The sequence below is a fragment of the Schistocerca serialis genome, chromosome 2 (assembly GCF_023864345.2).
Source record: "Schistocerca serialis cubense isolate TAMUIC-IGC-003099 chromosome 2, iqSchSeri2.2, whole genome shotgun sequence".
Lineage (NCBI taxonomy): Eukaryota > Metazoa > Arthropoda > Insecta > Orthoptera > Acrididae > Schistocerca > Schistocerca serialis.
In genome coordinates, this window is record NC_064639.1 from 52,433,703 (window position 1) to 52,454,833 (window position 21,131).

The 21,131-nt window shown below is 36.6% G+C and overlaps 1 protein-coding gene across 1 annotated transcript in view; it reads left to right on the forward strand.

Annotated features, from left to right (window-relative positions):
- LOC126455722 (dynein axonemal heavy chain 3) overlaps positions 1–21,131 on the forward strand; it is a 1,249,696-nt gene that overhangs the window by 826,899 nt on the left and 401,666 nt on the right. Inside the window, exons 47-50 of the mRNA XM_050091491.1 lie at positions 6,147–6,338; positions 7,520–7,713; positions 7,854–8,061; positions 17,861–17,981. Coding sequence (XP_049947448.1) covers positions 6,147–6,338; positions 7,520–7,713; positions 7,854–8,061; positions 17,861–17,981 — 715 coding nt within the window. The remainder of the gene's footprint in view (positions 1–6,146; positions 6,339–7,519; positions 7,714–7,853; positions 8,062–17,860; positions 17,982–21,131) is intronic.

Genomic DNA, 21,131 nt, shown 5'->3' on the forward strand with positions numbered 1-21,131 from the left:
TCAAATTAGAAGGTACACGTGGACTACTCAGCAAATAAAATTAATAATGTAGCAATTGCTATGAGTATTTTGTCAAGTACCACAATCATAGGCACCAGAAAAATAGTCACAAGGCTCCTTCTTTTAAAAAGAACAGGTGTCCTGTGACTTTTGAACTTCTGACACTCTGTGTAAAACTATATGCCCGCATCCCATAAAACATGGGGTTAAAAATTTACAATCTCATAAACTGTAGTACTATACATAGCATGTTTTGTCCACTGAAAAGATTGATCTTTACACAAACTCTCTCTCTCTCTCTCTCTCTCTCTCTCTCTCTCTCTCTCTCTCTCTCTCTGTCTGCAGCTTGTGGTCTAGTTGTTAGTGTTGCTACCTCTAGCTCATGGGGTCCCAGTTTCGATTCCCAGCCGGTTTGGGGGTTTTTCTCCACTTGGGGACTGGGTGTTTGTGTTGTCCTCATTATTCCATAATCATTTATGCAAGTGGCTAGATTGGACTGTGTACATAATAGGAATGTGTACAGGGGCTGATGACCACACAGTTGAACATCCCACGAACCAAACATCATAAATGTCATCACACGTACACTGTAAACTATATAGTACACTGAGGTGACAAAAATCGTGGGACAGTGATATGCACATGTACAGAAGGCTCAAGTGGCTCTGAGCACTGTGGGACTAAACTTCTGAGGTCATCAGTCCCCTTGTACAGAAGGTATAAACGGTACATGAGGTATAAAGGGGAGGGCATTGGCAGAGCCAGCATTTGTTCTCGGGTGATTCATGTGAAAAGGTTTCAGACACGATTATGATCACACTATGGGAATGAACAGACTTTGAACATGGAATGGTAGTCGGAGCTAGATGCACCAGACATTCTGTTGTGGAGATTATTAGGGAATTCAGTATTCCTAGATCCACAGTGTCGAGAGTGTACGTAAAATGCCAAATTTCAGGTATTACATCTCACCACAGACAACGGAGTGGCTGATGGCCTTTACTGAACAACCGAGAGCAGCAGCATTTGCATAAAGTTGTCATTGCTAACAGATGAGAATCACCAAATGAAATAACTGCAGAAATCGATATGAGATGTATGACAGCACATCACCTGCAGGTCCTCTCCCAGGCTTGTGACTATTCCGGGCTTGTGACTATTCAGACCTTAACAACCGGAAAACAGTGGCCCAATTGGCGAGTCCCAATTTCATTCGGTAAGCGTTGACAGTAGGGTTCGAGCAGGGCACGGACCCCACGAAACCATAGCTGTGGACCCGACTTGTCGACGAGGCACGATTTGAGCCGGTTGTGGCTCCATAGTGATGTGAGCTGTGTTCACACAGAATGGACTGGGTCCTTCAATCCAAATGAAATGACTGAGACCATTTGCAGTCATTCACAGACTTCATGTTACCGAACAGCAGTGAAAGGTTTATAGATGACAGTACACCATGTTATCGTGCCACAATTGATCGCAACTGTTCTAAGAACATTCTGGGCAATTTCAGCAAATTATTTGGCCACCCAGATTGTCCAGCGCAGATCCCGTCTGACATTTATGGGACATAATTGAGAGATCAGTTCATGCACAAAATCCTCCAGCAGCAACAATTTTGCAATTTTGATGGCTATATAGGCAGCACGGCCTAATATTTGTGCTGGGCCTTCTCGAATGCGTGCTACATCAAGTGGGTGAAAGAAGGTCCAACACGGTATTATGATGTATCCTATGAAATTTGTCACCTCATTATAAGTATGTGTGTTGCTGTATCAGAGAAACATTGTGTTAAAAGCTTAAACGTTTGAATTTTTATGAAAAGATGTTCTTACTGTAAATTCTGACATGTCTAGTACACTCCAAAACAAATTATTTCAAAATTCTATGTAACAAGGTGAATGAAGCTCATTTCACTCATTCTGCACCCACAGCAGCTTCCCTGCAATCTCCCCTTTCTCTGTTCTGTCACCCACTGTTGATTTCACGCGATGCCTGTGCACCTGCCGCCTCTTCCCATCGGTCACCCCACCTGAACTACAGAGCTGCAGTCCCAGCATAATGCATTCGGCTTTTCAGCTGGCACACAGTTACATGAGGGAGGTGGCTCGATAAGTTAGTTAAATGTCGCTTAAAGAATTGAACATTTTTGTTGTCCCTTCACATTTAGTAAGCTCAATTATTTGAAGGATTGTGTAAAGAATTTCGACTGTGTACAGCATACAGTTCATTGTCGACAGCTATCTGAATTAAACAGTACATCGACTGCAATCAGAGGAGGAGAGAACTGAGTTTTGCGCTGTCACTAAACATTTTAATTTGAAGGGTCAGCCTGCCACACGAACCGAAACGTAAACGGTTGAAATTCACACAGACTCTGAACTGTCATTGAAGACCATTTACTTTTGGATTAACGAATTTCAACATGATTGGACAAGCGAGAAAATTGAAGCGTGTTTGAAACTCAAGTCTGCTGAAAGAGACTGAGTTTGACACACAAAAAGTGTTCTTTTGGCACGGTAGTGCACCTTACCTTACATCATCAATAACAGTAGCAAAACTGCATGAATTGGGCTTTCATCCACCCTTTTCACCAGATATAGCACCGTGACTTCTTCCCAATCCCCGACTTGAAATTATGGCTCGCCGGGAAGAACTTTTTGTCAAATGAAGATATTATAGTTATCAAACCACACTCGTACTGTTAGAATATTGAGTCTGAACTGATGTTGTTTGCAGTATGTTGAACTGAAAACTAACCATGTCTTGTGTTTGCTAACATTATATTTTAGACATTTTAATAATGCACACAAGGCAAACATGAGTCTAGAAGTGAGTGAGTGAAAAATGAAGTACGTCAAAGAGTGTATTGAGTTTGAGTGAAAATCAGACTATGAAAACATGAAAGCAATAAGAGAAACGAAAATGAAAATTAATCACGTAAAACATAAGAAAATTCAAATGGAATGAAAAGAATAATTGGCAAAGAATCACATAGAACAGACCAGAATAAGAAAGAATAATTTAATTAATGGGTAAGTAAACAAGAGTAAATTAGAACGCAAAAAAGAGGAGATAAAGCATAAAAAATATGAGGAAAAATGAGTAAAATGGAAACAATTATTGGCAAGGAACGATGTAGACAAATCAAAATAAGGCAGAAAACTTCAGTTAATGGGCAAGTAATCAAGAGCAGATTAGCAAAAAATACTATAAGATAGTGAATAGTGGTTGCTAAATTTATTTTAGAAGAAAGGTTCAAATCTTCAGATTTTTTTTACGTTTTATTTTTTAACTCAATGTTTCCTTTTCAGTACTGCATTATTCATCCGCAATACTTCAGTATTGCTTTGATCTCTCTTATCTATATTTTCATGTAGCTTCAGATTATTGAACACCTACTGTACATTATTTAATTATTTAATAGATGAGTATTGACATTAATTGTCTACTTTATATCTGGCCTTTAACAAATGTCTTGTTCATCATTACTTTCTGTGCACCCTTTATGCATCAGTTTCTTCTCCAAACTTGGTTTTTCCTATCAATTACCAACTTTACAGTGTAGAAGTTCATATCTGCGTATTATGTTTCATGGCATCCCTGATTTAAGTACTGTTTTAGAAATTAATAAGTATGAGTGGCAGTCAAATAAAAACTAAACACACGCAACAAGTGATACCAAGGGTTAATTCCACTCAAATGCATTAAGACATTTATCCCACTGGAGGAAGATGGAAAATATATAAAGAGTTCCAGGACACATCAACTAGAGACAACTACCAAACATGTCGAAAAGCCTATAAACAAGCACTGAATGTAACCACAAAGGAAACTATACAGCAAAAAATTGCTACCTCAAATAACATAAGCAAATCAGTATGGAACTGTGTAAATGAGAGAATCAGCAGAAAACCAAAGCCTAGTGTCAATAATATCTAACTAATAACTGATAATGTAAATATTTCAAATCCATATATAATCAGCAATGTTTTTAATACCCACTTTATAAATTCAGATAACATGTGTGTGACCTCTGACACTGATGACTACAGATCTCCTTACCAGGTACAAAAATCAGTGTTTATGTATGAAACAGATACAACTGAAGCAGAGGGAATAATAAATAAAATGCAAAACAAATTCTCTACGGGATGGGATGATATCTCCTGCATTATATTAAAATGATGCAAACATTCACTCATACCTGTTCTGTTCCACCTCTTCAATGAAAATTTGAATAAAGGTGCGTTTCCATCTGAATTAAAATATACAATAGTCAAGCCATTGCACAAAAAAGGTAGTATTGACAAAGTCAAAAACTACCAACCCATTAGCTTAATTCCAATCCTAAACAAAGTATTACGAAAGATTATTTCACTATGGCTAAAAAACTTTCTTGTCAAAGAAAAAGTGCTACAAGAAACCCAACATGGTTGTAGGAAAGGCTATTCAACATCATCTGCCATATGTGATGTAGTACATACGATACTTATGAAATTAGATGAAAAAGAAAGGATGGAATGTTTGTTCCTAGATTTATCACGTGCATTCAACACAGTATCTCATGAGCTGCTACTTGAGAAACTGGAAACTTATGGTATTAGAGAAATTGCCAAAAGCCTCCTACAGTCATACCTACAAGGCAGATATCAGGTCACACCAGTCATGCACAAAGTGGACAATGTTATTAAGAAGAACAGCTCCAGTCTAGCTATAGTAAAATATGGTGTGCCCCAAGGGTCAGTTTTGGGTCCTTTATTGTTCATACTATATGTTAATGATCTGCCCACAGAACACAACAGCAAGATACTTAACTATGTGGGTGACACAACCGTTGTTAACTGGGGAACCAACGAGAATGATTTGGCCCAAAATTGTTCTGATGCCTTATTTGGATTGAAGAACTACTTCCAAAACAATCACTTAAGCTTAAACATCAATAAAACAAATCTAATGGAATTTCAAATACAGCACAAACAAGATGAAATGCAATGGAGTGTTGTGTCTGATGATGGTTCAGAACCTTGGCATAATGTTAGATCAGCATCTCTCTTGGTAGCATCATATCGATTTCCTATGCCAAAAACTTAGCAAATCAATTTATGCAATGTGGACAATGTCACAATTTCTTAAATATGAGCAAATGAGTATAATCTACTATGCTTTAGTGTATCCATACCTCACATATGGAATTGAAGTATGGGGATGCGCTGTTGACAAGCATGTAAATAGGATATTCATCCTTCAAAAAAAAGGCACTTAGGATCATGTGTAAGCTTAAATATAATGAGTCTTGCAAAGCAATTTTAAAATTAAGAAACTACTAACACTCCCATCACTATATATTTATAAAACTGTTAAGCTGATGCTAAAATACCAGCAGTACAATCATCTAAATAGAGAAGTGCTCATGTACAATACTAGGAGGGCTGATGATTATCACCTGGAAAGAAATAATACAAAAAGTGCAGACAAGAGTCCCTATTACATGGGGATCAAATTTTACAACAAGCTTCCAAAAAATTAAATAGCTTAAGTGCAAGCTGCCTTGAAATTGCCTTGAAGTAGTTCCTCAGCAATAAGTGTTTTTATAGTATTAATGAATTCCTCTCAGAGGAGTAGAATACTTACATTTGTATAAATAGTATTTACATGTACAAAAAAAGCAACGTAATTTTTTACCTGTTAGACCTATTTTATACAATTGTTTCCCACAACGTTATAAGGGGAAATGATCAATATGTAAACTATCCAAAACAAATCCTTGTATTTGTCCATGGAGAATGAATAAATAAATAAAATAAATGATCAATTCCTGTTTCATAGAATGTGGTCAGCTGTTGATGGATTCACAACTTATATCTGTGGACGTGAAGTGCAAGAGTGGATGAGGTTGTGGTTTTGTCAGGAAGCAACAGTGTTCTATGAAACAGGAATTGATTGTCTCATCTACCAGTGGGCTAAAGGTCTTATTGCATGTGGTGATAACTTTTCAATTGTACCCATTGTGGTGGACATTTGATTTTCATTTGACTGCCTGTTGTAAATGTCTATTCTATTTTTTTTTCTTTTTTGCTATAAATTTTTAAATATCATTTTTGCCTTCATGTTTCAATCATTTCAATGAGATTAACTGGATTTTGCAGACTGTTGGTGCAGATGAAGCATTAGCGAATGAAGCAGCAGCTGTTGCACAGTCAATTAAGGATGACTGTGAAAGTGAGCTGTCACAAGCTATTCCTGCATTGGAGGCTGCCTTAACTGCTTTGGACACCCTGAAGCCGGCAGATATTACTATAGTGAAATCTATGAAAAACCCACCAGCAGGAGTTAAATTGGTAAGATTTGTTTGGAAAGGGGGGCCAAAGATATGATTCTTAAGCATAAGAAAACAACCTGTGCAACTATTCTGGATTTGAGAATAGCTTTTGATACTGACTCCCACAATATACTCATCAAAACTCCCCAGTGCCACGGAGTTGGAGAGGGTGCTCTTCACCTTATGGAATCGTTCCGAAGCGACAGAACAGACAACCAAAGATCAGACTTATGACCCATTAAAAAAGGCATTTCACAAGGCACAATACTGGGACCATTCCTGTTCACTGTATGTGTAAACATCTTACTCACATACTTGCTATCTGAGCAGTATTGTACACAGATGATACACCTCTAACCACACAAGTAGATGATCTATAAGACCTGCTACATATTGTAGATATATCAATGGGCCATTGCACTAATGATTTCAGGCAAATTATTTAGAAATCAATAATAATAAAACTGAAGACTCTGTTTCGAGTTTAAGTGTCTGCAATGAAGATCACAAAATAATCAAACTGTTATGTCTCTACATATATCAAAAACTCAGCTGGGTGAACCACACAGAAACTGTATATGTTGTACATACTGAGGAATAATGTAAGCAAAGCCCTACTACAGTAACTTCCAGAAGCTGCCCATTATGTTTCCTACAGTATATTTAAAATTATTTTAGCAGAATGGTTTCAGAAGAAAGCGTACTACTCCTTAAAAGAGTATGAGGAACAGATTGACATAAAGTTGGGACTAATTACTGTCATGCTAAGTCGTAACAAATCCTTGGTTTTAGGTTCATGCTTATATAATATTCACAGTGTATGTATCAAAGCATTACTGAAGTAAATATTATTAAATTTTATGTACCACATTTAGGTGTAAAATGTTTGAAGATGAATAAACTTTATTCTATTCTAAACTCTATTCTCTATATTAATACCTTATTTTATTCCTCATTAACATGACCCATTTTTATTTTTGTGAATGTTGTTATAAATGGTAATACCATTGCAAATAACAGTGTCACTGAGGCTTTTAGGTATTATGTTTTTGGAACACTGTGATATTTTGACTTAGCTTATTGCAGTGTCTCAGTAATAACATGCAATGTAACACACAATACATCAGTAAATTTCATTTAATTTGGAAAACGTTATGTCACATCAGTACAGTATTTTTGAAATGACATTTTTGGTTCTAGGTAATGGAAGCTGTATGCATCATGAAGGGTGCAAAGCCAGAGAGGAAGCCAGATCCCTCAGGAAGTGGCCGAGTCATTGAAGACTACTGGGGGCCTTCGCTGAAACTTCTGGCAGATCTCAAGTTTTTGGACAGCCTTAAAGCTTATGATAAAGATGATATTTCACCTGCAATAATGAAAAGAATTCGTGAAAAGTAAACATACAAGTGTTTTTGAGAATTGCAGTGTAAAATGAAATTCAACACACATTATTTACATTTACTGCTCAGTAACCTCACTTTATGTAATGCCACTTTGTTCACTTCAGTCTGCAAAAATGAATTTTATTTTTCAGATTCATACCAAATAAGGATTTCAATCCGAATATTATTAAGAAAGTTTCTACAGCTTGTGAAGGGCTGTGCAAGTGGGTGAGAGCAATGGAAGTTTACGATCGTGTTATTAAGATAGTTGCTCCCAAAAAAGCAAAACTTGCAGAAGCAGAAGCTGAATTGGCTGTTCAAATGGACAAACTCAATGAAAAGAGGGCACAGTTGAAAGAGGTAACACAATGATATTTTAGTTACTGCTTATTGTAATGAAACAAGCAAATAATCATTATTTTACTACTGAATTGCACACTAAAAGTCCTTGTGACATTACAGAGCTGGGTAATACACACTTATTCTCAGTACACGTGGCTTTGTCTGAGTGTCCGGTCCTTCCTATCTAAACTTTTCTCCCATCTGTTAGATCTGAAAGCCAGTCAGTGTGCCCTCTTAGTTTTCGTGGCAGTACTACACATTTTGTTTCCTGAATGTATTGGTTTGATTTCCTGAATGTACTGGGTTTTTGCATAAGTTTATAACATTATTCCGTAAACACAACAGAGACATTAGTTATCAATTATTTTTTCTCCTTCAATTTTTATACCAGTTTGCGAACTCTGGGGTAACTTTTTGATTCTGCGACCTCAGAAATCATGGTTTTGAGGCAAACATCTCATCAAGCCATGTTTGGAGCACATTTTCATACAGAATAGAAGTTTCTTGAAGGTTGTTCAATAGGGAACAGAAAAGGTGAAAATCTTTGGGTGCAAGATCAGGTGAATAAGGTGAGAGCAGAATGATCTCCCAGTCCAACTCCTGTATAAATTTTCTCATCAGTCTGCCAGAATACGGGTGGGCATTATCATAGAGTAGCATTACTTCACCTAGTCTTCCTGGTCCTTGTTCTTGGATTGCATCTATAAAACATCTGAGTTGTTGACAATAAATATCAAAATTGGTGATTACACTTCGGGGAAGCAATTCTTAGTGCACCACAACATTGTTCTTCCATCAATACTTAAAATTATCTTTTGTGGATGTGTGCAGGTCTTTGTATGGGGAGTTGATGCTTTGTTTGGGCTCAACCATTCCTTTCTTTTCATTGTGTAACAATTATGAGAAGGAAAGTTGTTACTCACTGTATAGCGGAGATACTGAGTTGCAGATAGGCACAACAAAAAGACTCTGCGACTCAGCATCTCCACTGTATGGTGAGTAGCAACTTTCCTTGTCATAATTGTTACATTCCATCCTGGATTTTCCATTGTATGATTTCTTTTCCATGTGTTAGCTTAAAGACACCATTTCTCATACCAGTAATCATAAACGACAGGAATGGCAACATTGTTCATGAGCTAATCGTTGACGAGGAAGCAGAGATGCACATATGGCCACCAACAAATTTTTCTGATTTTGGCTTATAGTATGCAGTACCCATAATGTAATATTTAAACTTTGCCCATTGCATGTAAATATCGTGTGATGGTGGAATAATCACAGTTCATCACATTTTTTAGTTCTCAAGTACACTCATGTGGATCATTGTAGATTAATGCGTTTAAACAATCTTCATCAAACCTCGAAGGTCTCCCTTAACGTGAAGAGTCACTAATGTCAATCCTGTTTAAAATGAGAAAACCATTTTCTTGCCATGCTCTGTGCAGAGGCATTATCCCCACAGATGGAGCAAATGCTTCTGGCTGCCTCCACTGCTTTAATCCCTCTATTGAATGTAAACAGAGGGATATGTCAGAAACGATCTGATTTCTCCACTTGGCACTCCATTTTCTAGCATCAAAACCTTCACCCACTGTCTGCTAATGACAGAATGACAATATGGATACTCAAACAGCAACAGTGAACTACAAATAAAAATGATAACAAATAAATAAACTCATAGCAAATGGAATACCAACATACAACCTGAAAACCCTAGAAGCTAGTGCACTAATCTAATATTAATGCCAGCAATTCCATCTGTCAGTTTCCTAAAAATGACAGCTGGGATGGTCATTGAAATTTTGTCCATACAGTGGAAACAACAACAACTAGCTTGAACATCTGGAAGTACACCATCAATAACACTGCCAATTTTTACCAAACTACCAATCCAAATGTAATGTAACTTCATACCTGTAACATTTATAGTAGCTTCTGAGAGATGGTATAATAAAAACTAAACATTTTGTTAGGTTTATTTTACAAAGATGACTGTGTACTGGCTTGGTATTCATATACAAAAGTATACACTTCAAGAATTTCCTACATATGACTCACTTTGTTACATAACTGTGTTTCTTTTCTACTTATTCAGTAATAGTTCGTTTTTTATATATCATTTGTATTGTTCTCTCATCCATTTTCCTTACTTCCTTCTCCCTCTGCCCTCTTTGTCCTTTCTAGAAGGTTCTACGATTTAGGAAACTTGTTAATGTGAACAGTGTTAAATAGGTAAGTTAGTGGATTTTATTTTTAATAAGTAAGTAATGTATTAATTATTGTATTAAATAACTATTGTTATAATCGGTGAAAGATAGGGATTAACATACACAAAAAGCACATTTTAAAGTCAAATATGAAAATATTTTATGGGGGGGGGTCAAAATGACCTCTTTGTGTCATTTTAAGAAAGTATATATGTGTATTGCTTTACACCCTTATGTCTGGAATTCCGATCTTTTAAGTGCTTCTTCATTGTCTTATAAATATCCTCATCAGTGTTGCTATGCTTTTACCTTTTGTGCCATATCAGCACCATTATTCTCATTTTCACTAGATACGGTGTACAGCTTTTTTTAGTACAACCACTGTCCTTGCATAGTTTATTATGTTGCTTAGAACAAAGTGCTTCAAAATCTAAAAAAATGTTTGATTGATTCATTGGCATTTGCATATAGTGTCATCTCATTTTGTTGGATTCAATTTATTTATCAAATGGTTTAGATTTGAGTCACTAATTAGTCTTAAAGCTCTTCCATGTAGAGTATATTCTCCATTTTTTCCTGTTATATGTTTGTCTGTGATGTAAAGAGAGGCATAGTTTGACTGTTTTATTTAAATGAAAAATCATACTCTTTTAAATAGTACTTTACAGCATTCAGCTAACCTTATAGTTTGTTATTTATGGGACAGAAGTTATGAGATCATAATGGATATTTTAAATAATTAACATCTCTAATCTTAATCTAATGTCCACATTGATACCATCAGTTATTAGTACTGCACAGTTTTTATGTTGAAGGAACAAATGTATCATATTCTCGAGCAATTTTACAAACAAGTCTTCTTCGTGATTTAGGGAGTGGCAACTGAAGCAACTGTTATTTCCTGTTTTGACAATAGTATGGCTGCCGTTTCAAATTTTGTCTTTAAACACAATTTACTTACATCTATAAATGCAGAGATTAGGTTCATACTTTCCTTAACATTAACAGATACACTTCCGTGCTTCGCAGTTGTCCTGCAGATGATAGTTAGCCATTCATAACTGTACAGTGCATATAATTTTAATTTTCATGACTGATGATGTGTTCATTTACTAAAAGCACATTGCAATTTAAGTGTTTCAAATAGTGCTGAAGTTCAGCCAGCTACATTAGAGAGAGAAGTCTTCCGAAGTAAGAGTGATTTCACGTGTGCCGCAGGGGAGTGTTCTAGGACCGTTGCTATTCACAATATACATAAATGACTTTGTGTATAACATCGGAAGTTAACTGAGGCTTTTTGCAGATGATGCTGTAGTATATCAAGAGGTTGTAACAATGGAAAATTGTACTGAAATGCAGGAGGATCTGCAATGAATTGACGCATGGTGCAGGGAATGGCAATTGAATCTCAATGTAGACAAGTGTAATGTGCTGCGAATACACAGAAAGAAAGGTCCTTTATCATTTAGCTACAATATGGCAGGTCAGCAACTCTAAGCAGTTAATTCCATAAATTATCTGGGAGTAGGCATTAGGAGTGATTTAAAATGGAATGAACATATAAAATTAATTGTCGGTAAAGCAGATGCCAGACTGAGATTCATTGGAAGAATCCTAAGGTAATGCGATCCGAAAACAAAGGAAGTAGGTTACAGTACACTTCTTCATCCACTGATTGAATACTGCTCACCGGTGTGGGATCCGTACCGGATAGGGTTGATAGAAGAGAGAGAGAAGATCCAACAGAGAGCAGCATGCTTCGTTACAGGAGCATTTAGTAATTGCGAAAGTGTTATGGAGATGATAGATAAACTCCAGTGGAAGACTCTGCAAGAGAGATGCTCAGTAGCTTGGTACAGGCTTTTGTTGAAGTTTCGAGAACATACCTTCACTGAGGAGTCAAGCAGTATGTTTCTCGCTCCTATGTATATCACGCGAAGAGACCATGAGGATAAAATCAGAGAGATTAGACCCCCACAGAGGCATACCGACAATCTTTCTTTCCATGAACAATACGAGACTGGCATAGAAGGGAGAGCCGATAGAGGTACTCAAAGTACCCTCCACCACACACCATCAGGTGGCTTGCGGAGTATGGATGTCGATGTAGATGCAGATGTAGATGTAGATGTAGACAGCATATTAATGTGCAAGAACATTACACTCTGTGCTTGGGGGTTATCTGTTCAGGATAATTTTCTTAGCTGTTCCTAACTTTTTATGCGTGTTGTATTATATGGCAAATGATTAGATTTTGATGATGATGGTGATGATGATGATGATGTCTGAGCTACTCCCTTTTTTCACTGTTTGTAGCAGACTGTTCAACACATGTATATCCCAAAAAAGATTTGAGAGTTTAACACTACATTGTGTGTAAACATTGATTGCTAATTCAGCACTACATTGTTCACCTAACACATTTCCTTACCATTTCTTTGATTACTTTTTGTATAATGAGCCACCTTCCAAAGCCATTCAGATAGAGCCTGTGTTTAGTGTAGAGCATTTGACCAGTATCTACAATATTTATATTTTTGAAGTGTTTGCATATGTATATGAATTATTAAACCATTTATTAATAGAAGACAAAGGGGACAGATTGTAATGATGATGAACATTCCAAAGAATAATATTCATACGAATATTTTATTTCAGGCACGTGAATGTTTCCTGGAAAGCTACATTCACTTTGTTTTTACATTCATCATCAAATACACCAATTAGTGCAATGTAGTCACTTTTAGACAACTTACCAAGTTCCTCTGAGTGAATATTGTGGAAGCATTGGGCTCTATAAAAACCACTTCTATCACAGCAGAAGTTTCATTTGATCTTGCATCTCTTCCTATCATCACTTTTCACAACTTAATCTGTTGTTTCTTTTTCTTGTCCTTCTCTTCGTATGTTCTTCATTTCTTTATTTTTTTCTCAGTTTTATTTTTGTCTTATTACTTTCCCTGTAATCCCTTATTTTTCCTTTTTATACCTTCACATTCTAGTTTTACCGCTATCAGTCTTCAGTAATATAGCTTAATGTTAACTTTTTAATCTCTTCCTTCATCACTTTTTCTGAATAAGTTCTAGTCTTTGGGCATTAACATCTATGCTTTGCTTACTTTCTATTGCTTCTAATGATTATCCATCACATCCTATGTACAGGGCATTTCAAAAAGCACTTTACAAATTTGAAAATTCATATAAATTAATTCATAGTACCCACACAGGTGATTGTAGTGTCAATTCGTAGAGAAGAACATCAAGTTTTGGCTCACATAGTTCACTGGTGCTGAATTGCAACGTAAGTAGTGGTAGCATCAATTAAAGTTTGCTATGTGTTATAGTTTGAAGAATCAAAGTTGGCAACCACAGTTCAGCATAAGTTCCATATCAAGTACACTAAAGATCCTCCTAGTAGGCCTACAGTTTATGAGTGGCATAAATGTTTCGTAGGAACAGGGTGCTTGGTAAGACATGGGAAATCATCAGGCTGTCCAAACACATCTGACGACAACATTGGGCAAGTGAGACAATGTTTTGTCAATAGCCCCATGAAATCGATCTGACATTCATCTCATGAACTGCAGATCCCACATACGACTGTTTGGCGTGTGTTGAGAAACTGTTTGCATTTGAAACCATACAGATTGACGATGGTACAAGCAATAAAAGACACTGATAAAATTGGTCACAAGAACTTCTGTGGGGATATGTTAAATCAGTTACATGACGATGAATACTTCTTCACCAAAATCATCTTCTCTGACAAGTTAATTTTTCACATAAGTGGAAAGGTTAACACACATAATTGTAGGATTAGGGACAGTGAAAATCCACATCAAAATATTGCAAGATGTCCATGATAGCCCTAAACTGGATGGTTTTTGTGCGTTGAGCAAGAAAAAAGTGTATGACTACTTTTCCTCCATGAGAGAACCATCAATGGGATAGTGTACCTAAATATGTTACAACAATTTTTGATACTACAGATGACCAAGAACAAAATTTTTACTATATGAAAGATGGTGCGCCACCCCATTACCTGACTGATCTCCAGGATTTTCACAGTGACCATTTTCCAGGTCAATGGTTTGGCCATGATGTGCCAATTGTTCCCCAGACCTGACACCACTCAATTTTTTTATGGGTATTCATCAAGAACATCCTGTTTGTACCTCCTGTGCCAGCTTCTCTACCTGAACTTAGAGCAAGAATTTACACTGCCACTGAGTAAGTTACACCTGCAATGCTACAGCGAGTTTGAGAAGAAACTGACTTCCGATGGGGTGTGTGCAGGATAACCTATGGAAGTCACATGCAACATCTTTAGTTTCAGGTAAAAAACTTGATGTGTTTCCCTACAGAATAACACTAAATTCAGCCCTATGTCCTCTTTCAATAAATTTATATGAATTTTTAAAGTTGTAAAGTCCTTTTTGAAATACTCTGTATTATGTCAATAAGGAGAACCTTCAACATATGAAATATTTGAGTAAATAAATATAAAATATCACATGTCCTTATACATTCATACATACAAATTCATGTTGTACACATGAGCCAATGGTTAGATAAGGTTACTGCTATTCTGTTTTAGACCCTTGCTTCTAACAAGGGAACCTCCCCATCGCACCCCCCTCAGATTTAGTTATAAGTTGGCACAGTGGATAGGCCTTGAAAAACTGAACACAGATCAATCAAGAAAACAGGAAGAAGTTGTGTGAAACTATGAAAAAAATAAGCAAAATATACAAACTGAGTAGTCTATGTGCAACATATGCAACATCAAGGAGAATGTGATCAGGGGCGCCGTGGTCCCGTGGTCAGCGTGAGCAGCAGTGGAACACCAGATCCTTGGTTCAAGTCCTCCCTCGAGTGAAAATTTTAATTTCTTTATTTTCGCAGTTATGATCTGTCCGTTCGTTCATTGACGTCTTTGTTCACTGTAATAAGTTTAGTGTCTGTGTTTTGCGACCGCACCGGAAAACCGTGTGATTAGTAGACGAAAGGACGTGCCTCTCCAAAGGGAACCGAAAACATTTGTTCGCAAGGTCATAGGTCAACCGATTCCTCCACAGGAAAACACGTCTGATATATTCTATATGACACTGGTGACGGCATGTGCGTCACATGACAGGAATATGTTGTTGACCCACCTAACTTGTACACTTGGCGAATGGGTAAAAAGATTCTTCTACCTTGTCCGATTTAGGTTTTCTTGTGGATGTGATAATCACTCCCAAAAAAGTGATGAAAACATAAGAGTTTGTCACATAAACTGCAACAAATGACTGCAACAGTCGCACAGTGTTCCCTGTGCTCTGTCAAAACATATGTTTTTAACGTTTTCAAATTTTTCCGTGTGTAGACCGTCAAATCCTGAATATGTCCAAGCAAATCTGAACATGTCCTGGAATTTTGGAGAGCGAAGTTTATTGTGTGTGTGTGCCTGAACTTTGATAATTGTCTGAAAATAAAAAATTAAAATTTTCACTTGGGGGAGGATTCAAACCAAGGACCTCTGATTCCACAGCCGCTCACACTAACCACAGGACCACAGCGTTACTACGGTAGTAGTGTCCTTAATATTATATATGTTGAGCATGAACTACTCAGTTTGTATATTTTGCTTATTTTTTTCATAGTTCCACACAACTTCTTCCTGTTTTCTCGACTGATCTGTGTTCAGTTTTTCAAGGCCTATCCACTGTGCCAACTTATAACTAAGTCTGAGGGGGGTGCGATGGGGAGGCTCCCTTGTAAGCAGTGGTGCTTGTGATCATGTGCTAATGTGCTACACCACAATGTAAATATTGCACCAAAAGTATACCATTTCTCTTCAAATGTGAGCTGGAAATTTCACTAAAATCATGCCATTAATCTTTGAATGCTTTTTATTGTGCAAATAAAAATGACAAAAACATGTTTCATTGTGGTCTCTCCACAATGAATAGAAATCAGTGTTGAGTGTTGAAGCAATGATCAGCCACACTATGATCAAATCTGAGAAGGGTCGTAGCTGTCTCTTTTTGACTGTGGATGCTTTCATGTGACATCATCCCTGCTGGCTTTGAGGGTGCTAAGCTGCTGAGAGCATCGGGCCAGTATTTTCCTTCAAAAGTGAACCTAAAGTATTATGCAAGTGTAGAATAGAAGTGGGTAGAATGTGAGTGGAAGTGGGTACAAGCCCTTTTGATGTTCCTAGAATATTTTGCCTGAGTGGGCCGTTGGAAAAGGTAAAATGCTCTCTAAAGATTTACACATAGATTATAAGGGATTTACAAGCAGCACAGCTTTATAGTCCAGTGATAAAGCACCCTGCCTGGCAGTTCATCAACTTGAGTTCACTTCCTGGTGCCACCATCTGTTTTCTTTTCTTTCTTCTTCTTTTTCTTCTTCTTCTTCTTCTTCTTCTTCTTCTCCTACTTCATTTCTCCCACAATGTTAAATGATTAATTACAAAATTTAAAATATTTAAACTGTCAATTTATATGTGGAAAAAAATATATTCAACTTAGTTATGATTACTATCGAAAGGCTAGAAAATTTTGTGTGAAAGTGTATGAAAGGAGTTTTATCTGTGAGTAGGATGTTCACAATGCAGTTTCTTGCTTTCCATGTTTGTCATTCAGGAACAGTGAAGTACGTTGTTGAAGGGAAGTGAAAGGTCTAAGACATATTAATGAATTAATAGAAACGTGGCAAAAATCATAACCATGTAACCAACAAATTTCATCTTAGTGCATTATGCAAAACCAGTATCTTAACTTTAACAAGACAACATAGTTACGCATGACCTGTTTATTGTAATATTGAAGCACATTGGTACAATTTTGAAATTAAATGAAACAACAATTTTTCTATTACCAGTCGCTGTTTATTTGCATTCACGATGCATTTCAAAGGTTTAAACCTCTATCATCAGGTGGATTTATGTTTTGGTATGACTTGTGTGTTTACAAAATATGACAGTATACATGTGATGAGCTATGACAGTGAAAGGAACCAGTGACCACATAGACAGTGCCATAACTTCCTCAAAAAAGAAAAAAACACACACACACAAACATCTAACTAACAAATGTAAATCCACCTAATGATGGAGGTGTAAACCTTTGAAATGCGTCATGGAGATAAATAAACAGTAACTGGTAACAGTAAATTTGTTGTTTCATTTAATGCCAATAACAGTCATGGTAAAGCCTGACCTAAAGTGTTCGCATTTAAAGGTACAATTTTGCATAAGCTACCATTGCTTTTAAGTGTGTTTTTCAAAAGTACATTGACAAAAACAATTTTATTTTAGGTGGTGGCATTTCTGTGTAATCATAGATGATGCCTCATAAAAACTGTCATTTGTATTTGCTGTCAGTTCCTCTCCTTGTCTTCTGTATTTGTTAATTTAAGTATGCATAACATGCTGTGAAGTGTTCAGTCTTTGTCATTTCTGTTATCTGATATTTATTGTTATACACAGTATTTTATTTAGATTTTTCTTTGTTTTTTTAAAAATATTTATGATATGTGCAAATTTGAAATAATTTTCTATCATATATGTGACTATGTAATGGTTGACAGTGACTTCTCTAAGTTATACTTACTTCCAGGTCACAGATAAGCTTCAAGCTTTAAATGATGAGTTTACTGCCATGGCAAAGAAGAAAAAGGAACTGGAAGATTCCATAGAGCTTTGCTCCCAAAAATTAGATCGGGCTGAAAATTTGATAGGTACAGTAATTTGCTAATTATTGGCAGAATTATTTTTAATGCTGCTTATGTGAGTAATGTTGTTATAGCTTGATTGGACAATGTTGTTTGTATGACAAAAGTGTATAACAGTCGATGGAATACTACAGTTCATAGTGTATAACTGGCACTGTATATGTGTCATCATAGTCAGGTCTGCTGACGAACTGACATCACGGATTTGCACAGCATGGATACAGGCACCAGATCCACTGTAGCCACCAGGTCATTGTATTTGCTGTGTAGCATGCTGCTCGTACTTAGGGGTGAGTGAATGGCTGTGATGTGACAGGCTGTGGAGCCCAGGGCTAACGCTGTTAACAGTTACAAAGAGGTTTATTGATCTTCCTACATGGCATAATGACACAGGTCTGCCCCTTCTTGCTGAACCTAATTTAGGCCAATGAATGAGTGGCAGTTTCTGTCTGGTGCTGCTGAGTTGTCACCTCATGCAGGGTGTATACAACCCGGGACAACTGGGAGAACCGGGAAAAACCTGGGAATCCTTTCGTCTAGGAGAAAGCAGGGAAAAACCCGGGAATCTTTTAGAATTCCAGGAATTTTTCATTGTTTTAGTTTACAGTTAAATTTTTGTAATTCTGACTGGCAAGAACCAATACTCTAACAAAGAATATTACTGTATCCCAGTACTGCAAATAATACTTCAACAATAAAACAAACAAGAGAAAAAAAACGAAAATTACATTAGATTCATTGTAGCAGTTACGAGCGGGCTCAAGCGCATGCGCGTTAAGTCGCATTTGAGATGTAGATTCTCCTGCTTCTGGCTATGGGAATGTGGCTGTTGGCTGTGCAAGCAGTTGCAGCAAGCCGCTAGATGCTACCAGGAAAAGGAGGCGCCAAATTCGTATTCTTGAGGGAAAAAAAAGCTTGTTTCACAAAGTGCCTAGCATCCAGCACATATTGGTTTATCGATTCTTCATATGATTTTCAAACGCATCCCTGTTGGTTTTTGAACAAATTTTAAATTGATTTCTAAATGAATCATAAGTTGATTTTTGAATGTGTGTATAGTGTATATGATGTCTCTGTCAGAAGAATCCTTGTCACATCTAGAAATAAACTTTCCGCAGACAAAAGGGGACGGGGCTATACGGGCTGAGCGGAGTAAAACCGAATGGATGAATGCCAATCACTGTCTGAGTATGTGGTTGATTGGGTTTCCAAATAATCAGTGTTGTTACAGTTACTAGCGAAATCCCTAGATTCAGACTACCAGAATGGAAATAAACAACTAACAGGAATAACAGGTGAGAAATATTACGCATTATCTTCTTGGTGTATCCAAGAAAATGAAATTTTGACAGAAAGTTTCTGGCCAGATCACTACACTAGTAAGGACCAGTTGTGCAGTCCCTGGCTAGCAGCCACTTCAGTTCTGTTCTGGAAGTAATGCAGAAAACATGTTGTACGACCATGTAACAACGCCTAACCGGAGATAATCGCGGGATAACTAAACTTGTGATCCTGGCAGGTTAGGCAGGCTAGTGAAGTAAATTGGCCTAAAAGTTTTGACAATGGCAGGAATAGCTACAGAATTGGGGATAACAAGATTGTTTGTTAGAACAAGGAAGAAGAAATGGGGACATCACACAAATAATGGAAGAATAAGACAATTCCAAATTTATATAATAATTTCTTAATACTACTTTTTGATCTCATGCTTGAGAAACTAGTGCGTATGAATTAAATGTGAAACTGTTTCCTAACATAAAGCTTTTTGTTTGTAGTAGGCCTAATAGGCATTTGATATTGGTACTTTGTGACTTATATTCTGTTGTTTTATAAAAATGACAATTTGTGCCAAAACAGTCGTGTTAATTTGATGTATTTTACAATGGCTGCAATATTAGAAGGGCCTCTATCATTTTATCTAGCAGACAGTGACAAATAGACATAATCAGATCAAGAAATCACACCAGTCTTGGGTATTATTTGTATTAACAGCTTTTTCAGTATTAGATAATGATATTTCAGTTGTTCATGTAGCAAAACATTTGACAAACTTTGATGAGGTAATAGAGTCTTTCACAGAAAGGAAAGCACGCCATGTAAAGCTGTAGCAAGATTAGAGAGAAAAAAATGCTAGGAGCTTAGGATTGAAGATATGTGTACTTGCTTGCTTGTCTCTTGTCTTTATTGGTTTTATGTATTCTATATTTAATTTTATGTCACACAAAACAGCAAGTTATTAGCTAATAGACAATCAAGAGTGCAAATTTTCTGAAGAGTTCTTGTTCTCCTGATTTCAAATAATCCCATCTGCTATTAATTGTGAGATTTATTTATTTTTCAAGAGGGGCAGGCTGTCAAACTGGCCAACTGGGAGCAGGAGAGGCACCACAGGACATTTTAATTTCTGCTGTCCTGAATATAGTTTGATGGCATCCATTACAAAATATTCATGTTTCAATTCCACAGAACAAAATACAGTGACGTGTGATAGAATAATGCTGTATGAAGAGGCATGGCACTGCCCTTTGGCTCACTTAAGACCGAATAACATGTCTTACATTTCCTCAAACACGTATGTTTTATGTTTCAGACTTTTCAGAAAGATGTGTGCTACAAGATGAACATATTTTTTAAAATTCTTTTTTTTTTTTTTTTTTTTTAGTGTTGACCCGGTTCGCAAATACCGTAGATCCACTGATGCACAGAGCGGTATGAGTTATAGTGGGTAGTCTCTACGTGACCCGTGTTTACATTTAGTGATTTTGCTGTTTCCCCTTCGTTTACTCTCACATCAAATGAAAACAAACTACCAAGTGAATTAAAATACATTCACATAATTACGGAAGGCTAAAATATGTTATTACTTTCAGACTTTTTTTTATTTCTACCTTTCTGACAGTCAAGCTTTAATTGCCTTGCAGAACAGTGAAGTTATTTTTGTCTGTTTTCTAAAGAAATTTGACTTTTATTAACCTTTTCTGCAGAGGCAGTCAAAGTATTTGAAACAAAATGTTTAATTCCAAAGTACTGCCTAGTTTCAACTGTTCACTGCATTTCAAGTGCACGTTTTCATCTTCTAGCACATATGCCATTATGCCATAATAAAGAACCAAACATGATATAATACAATACTGGTGCTCCAAGAAAATTCACATT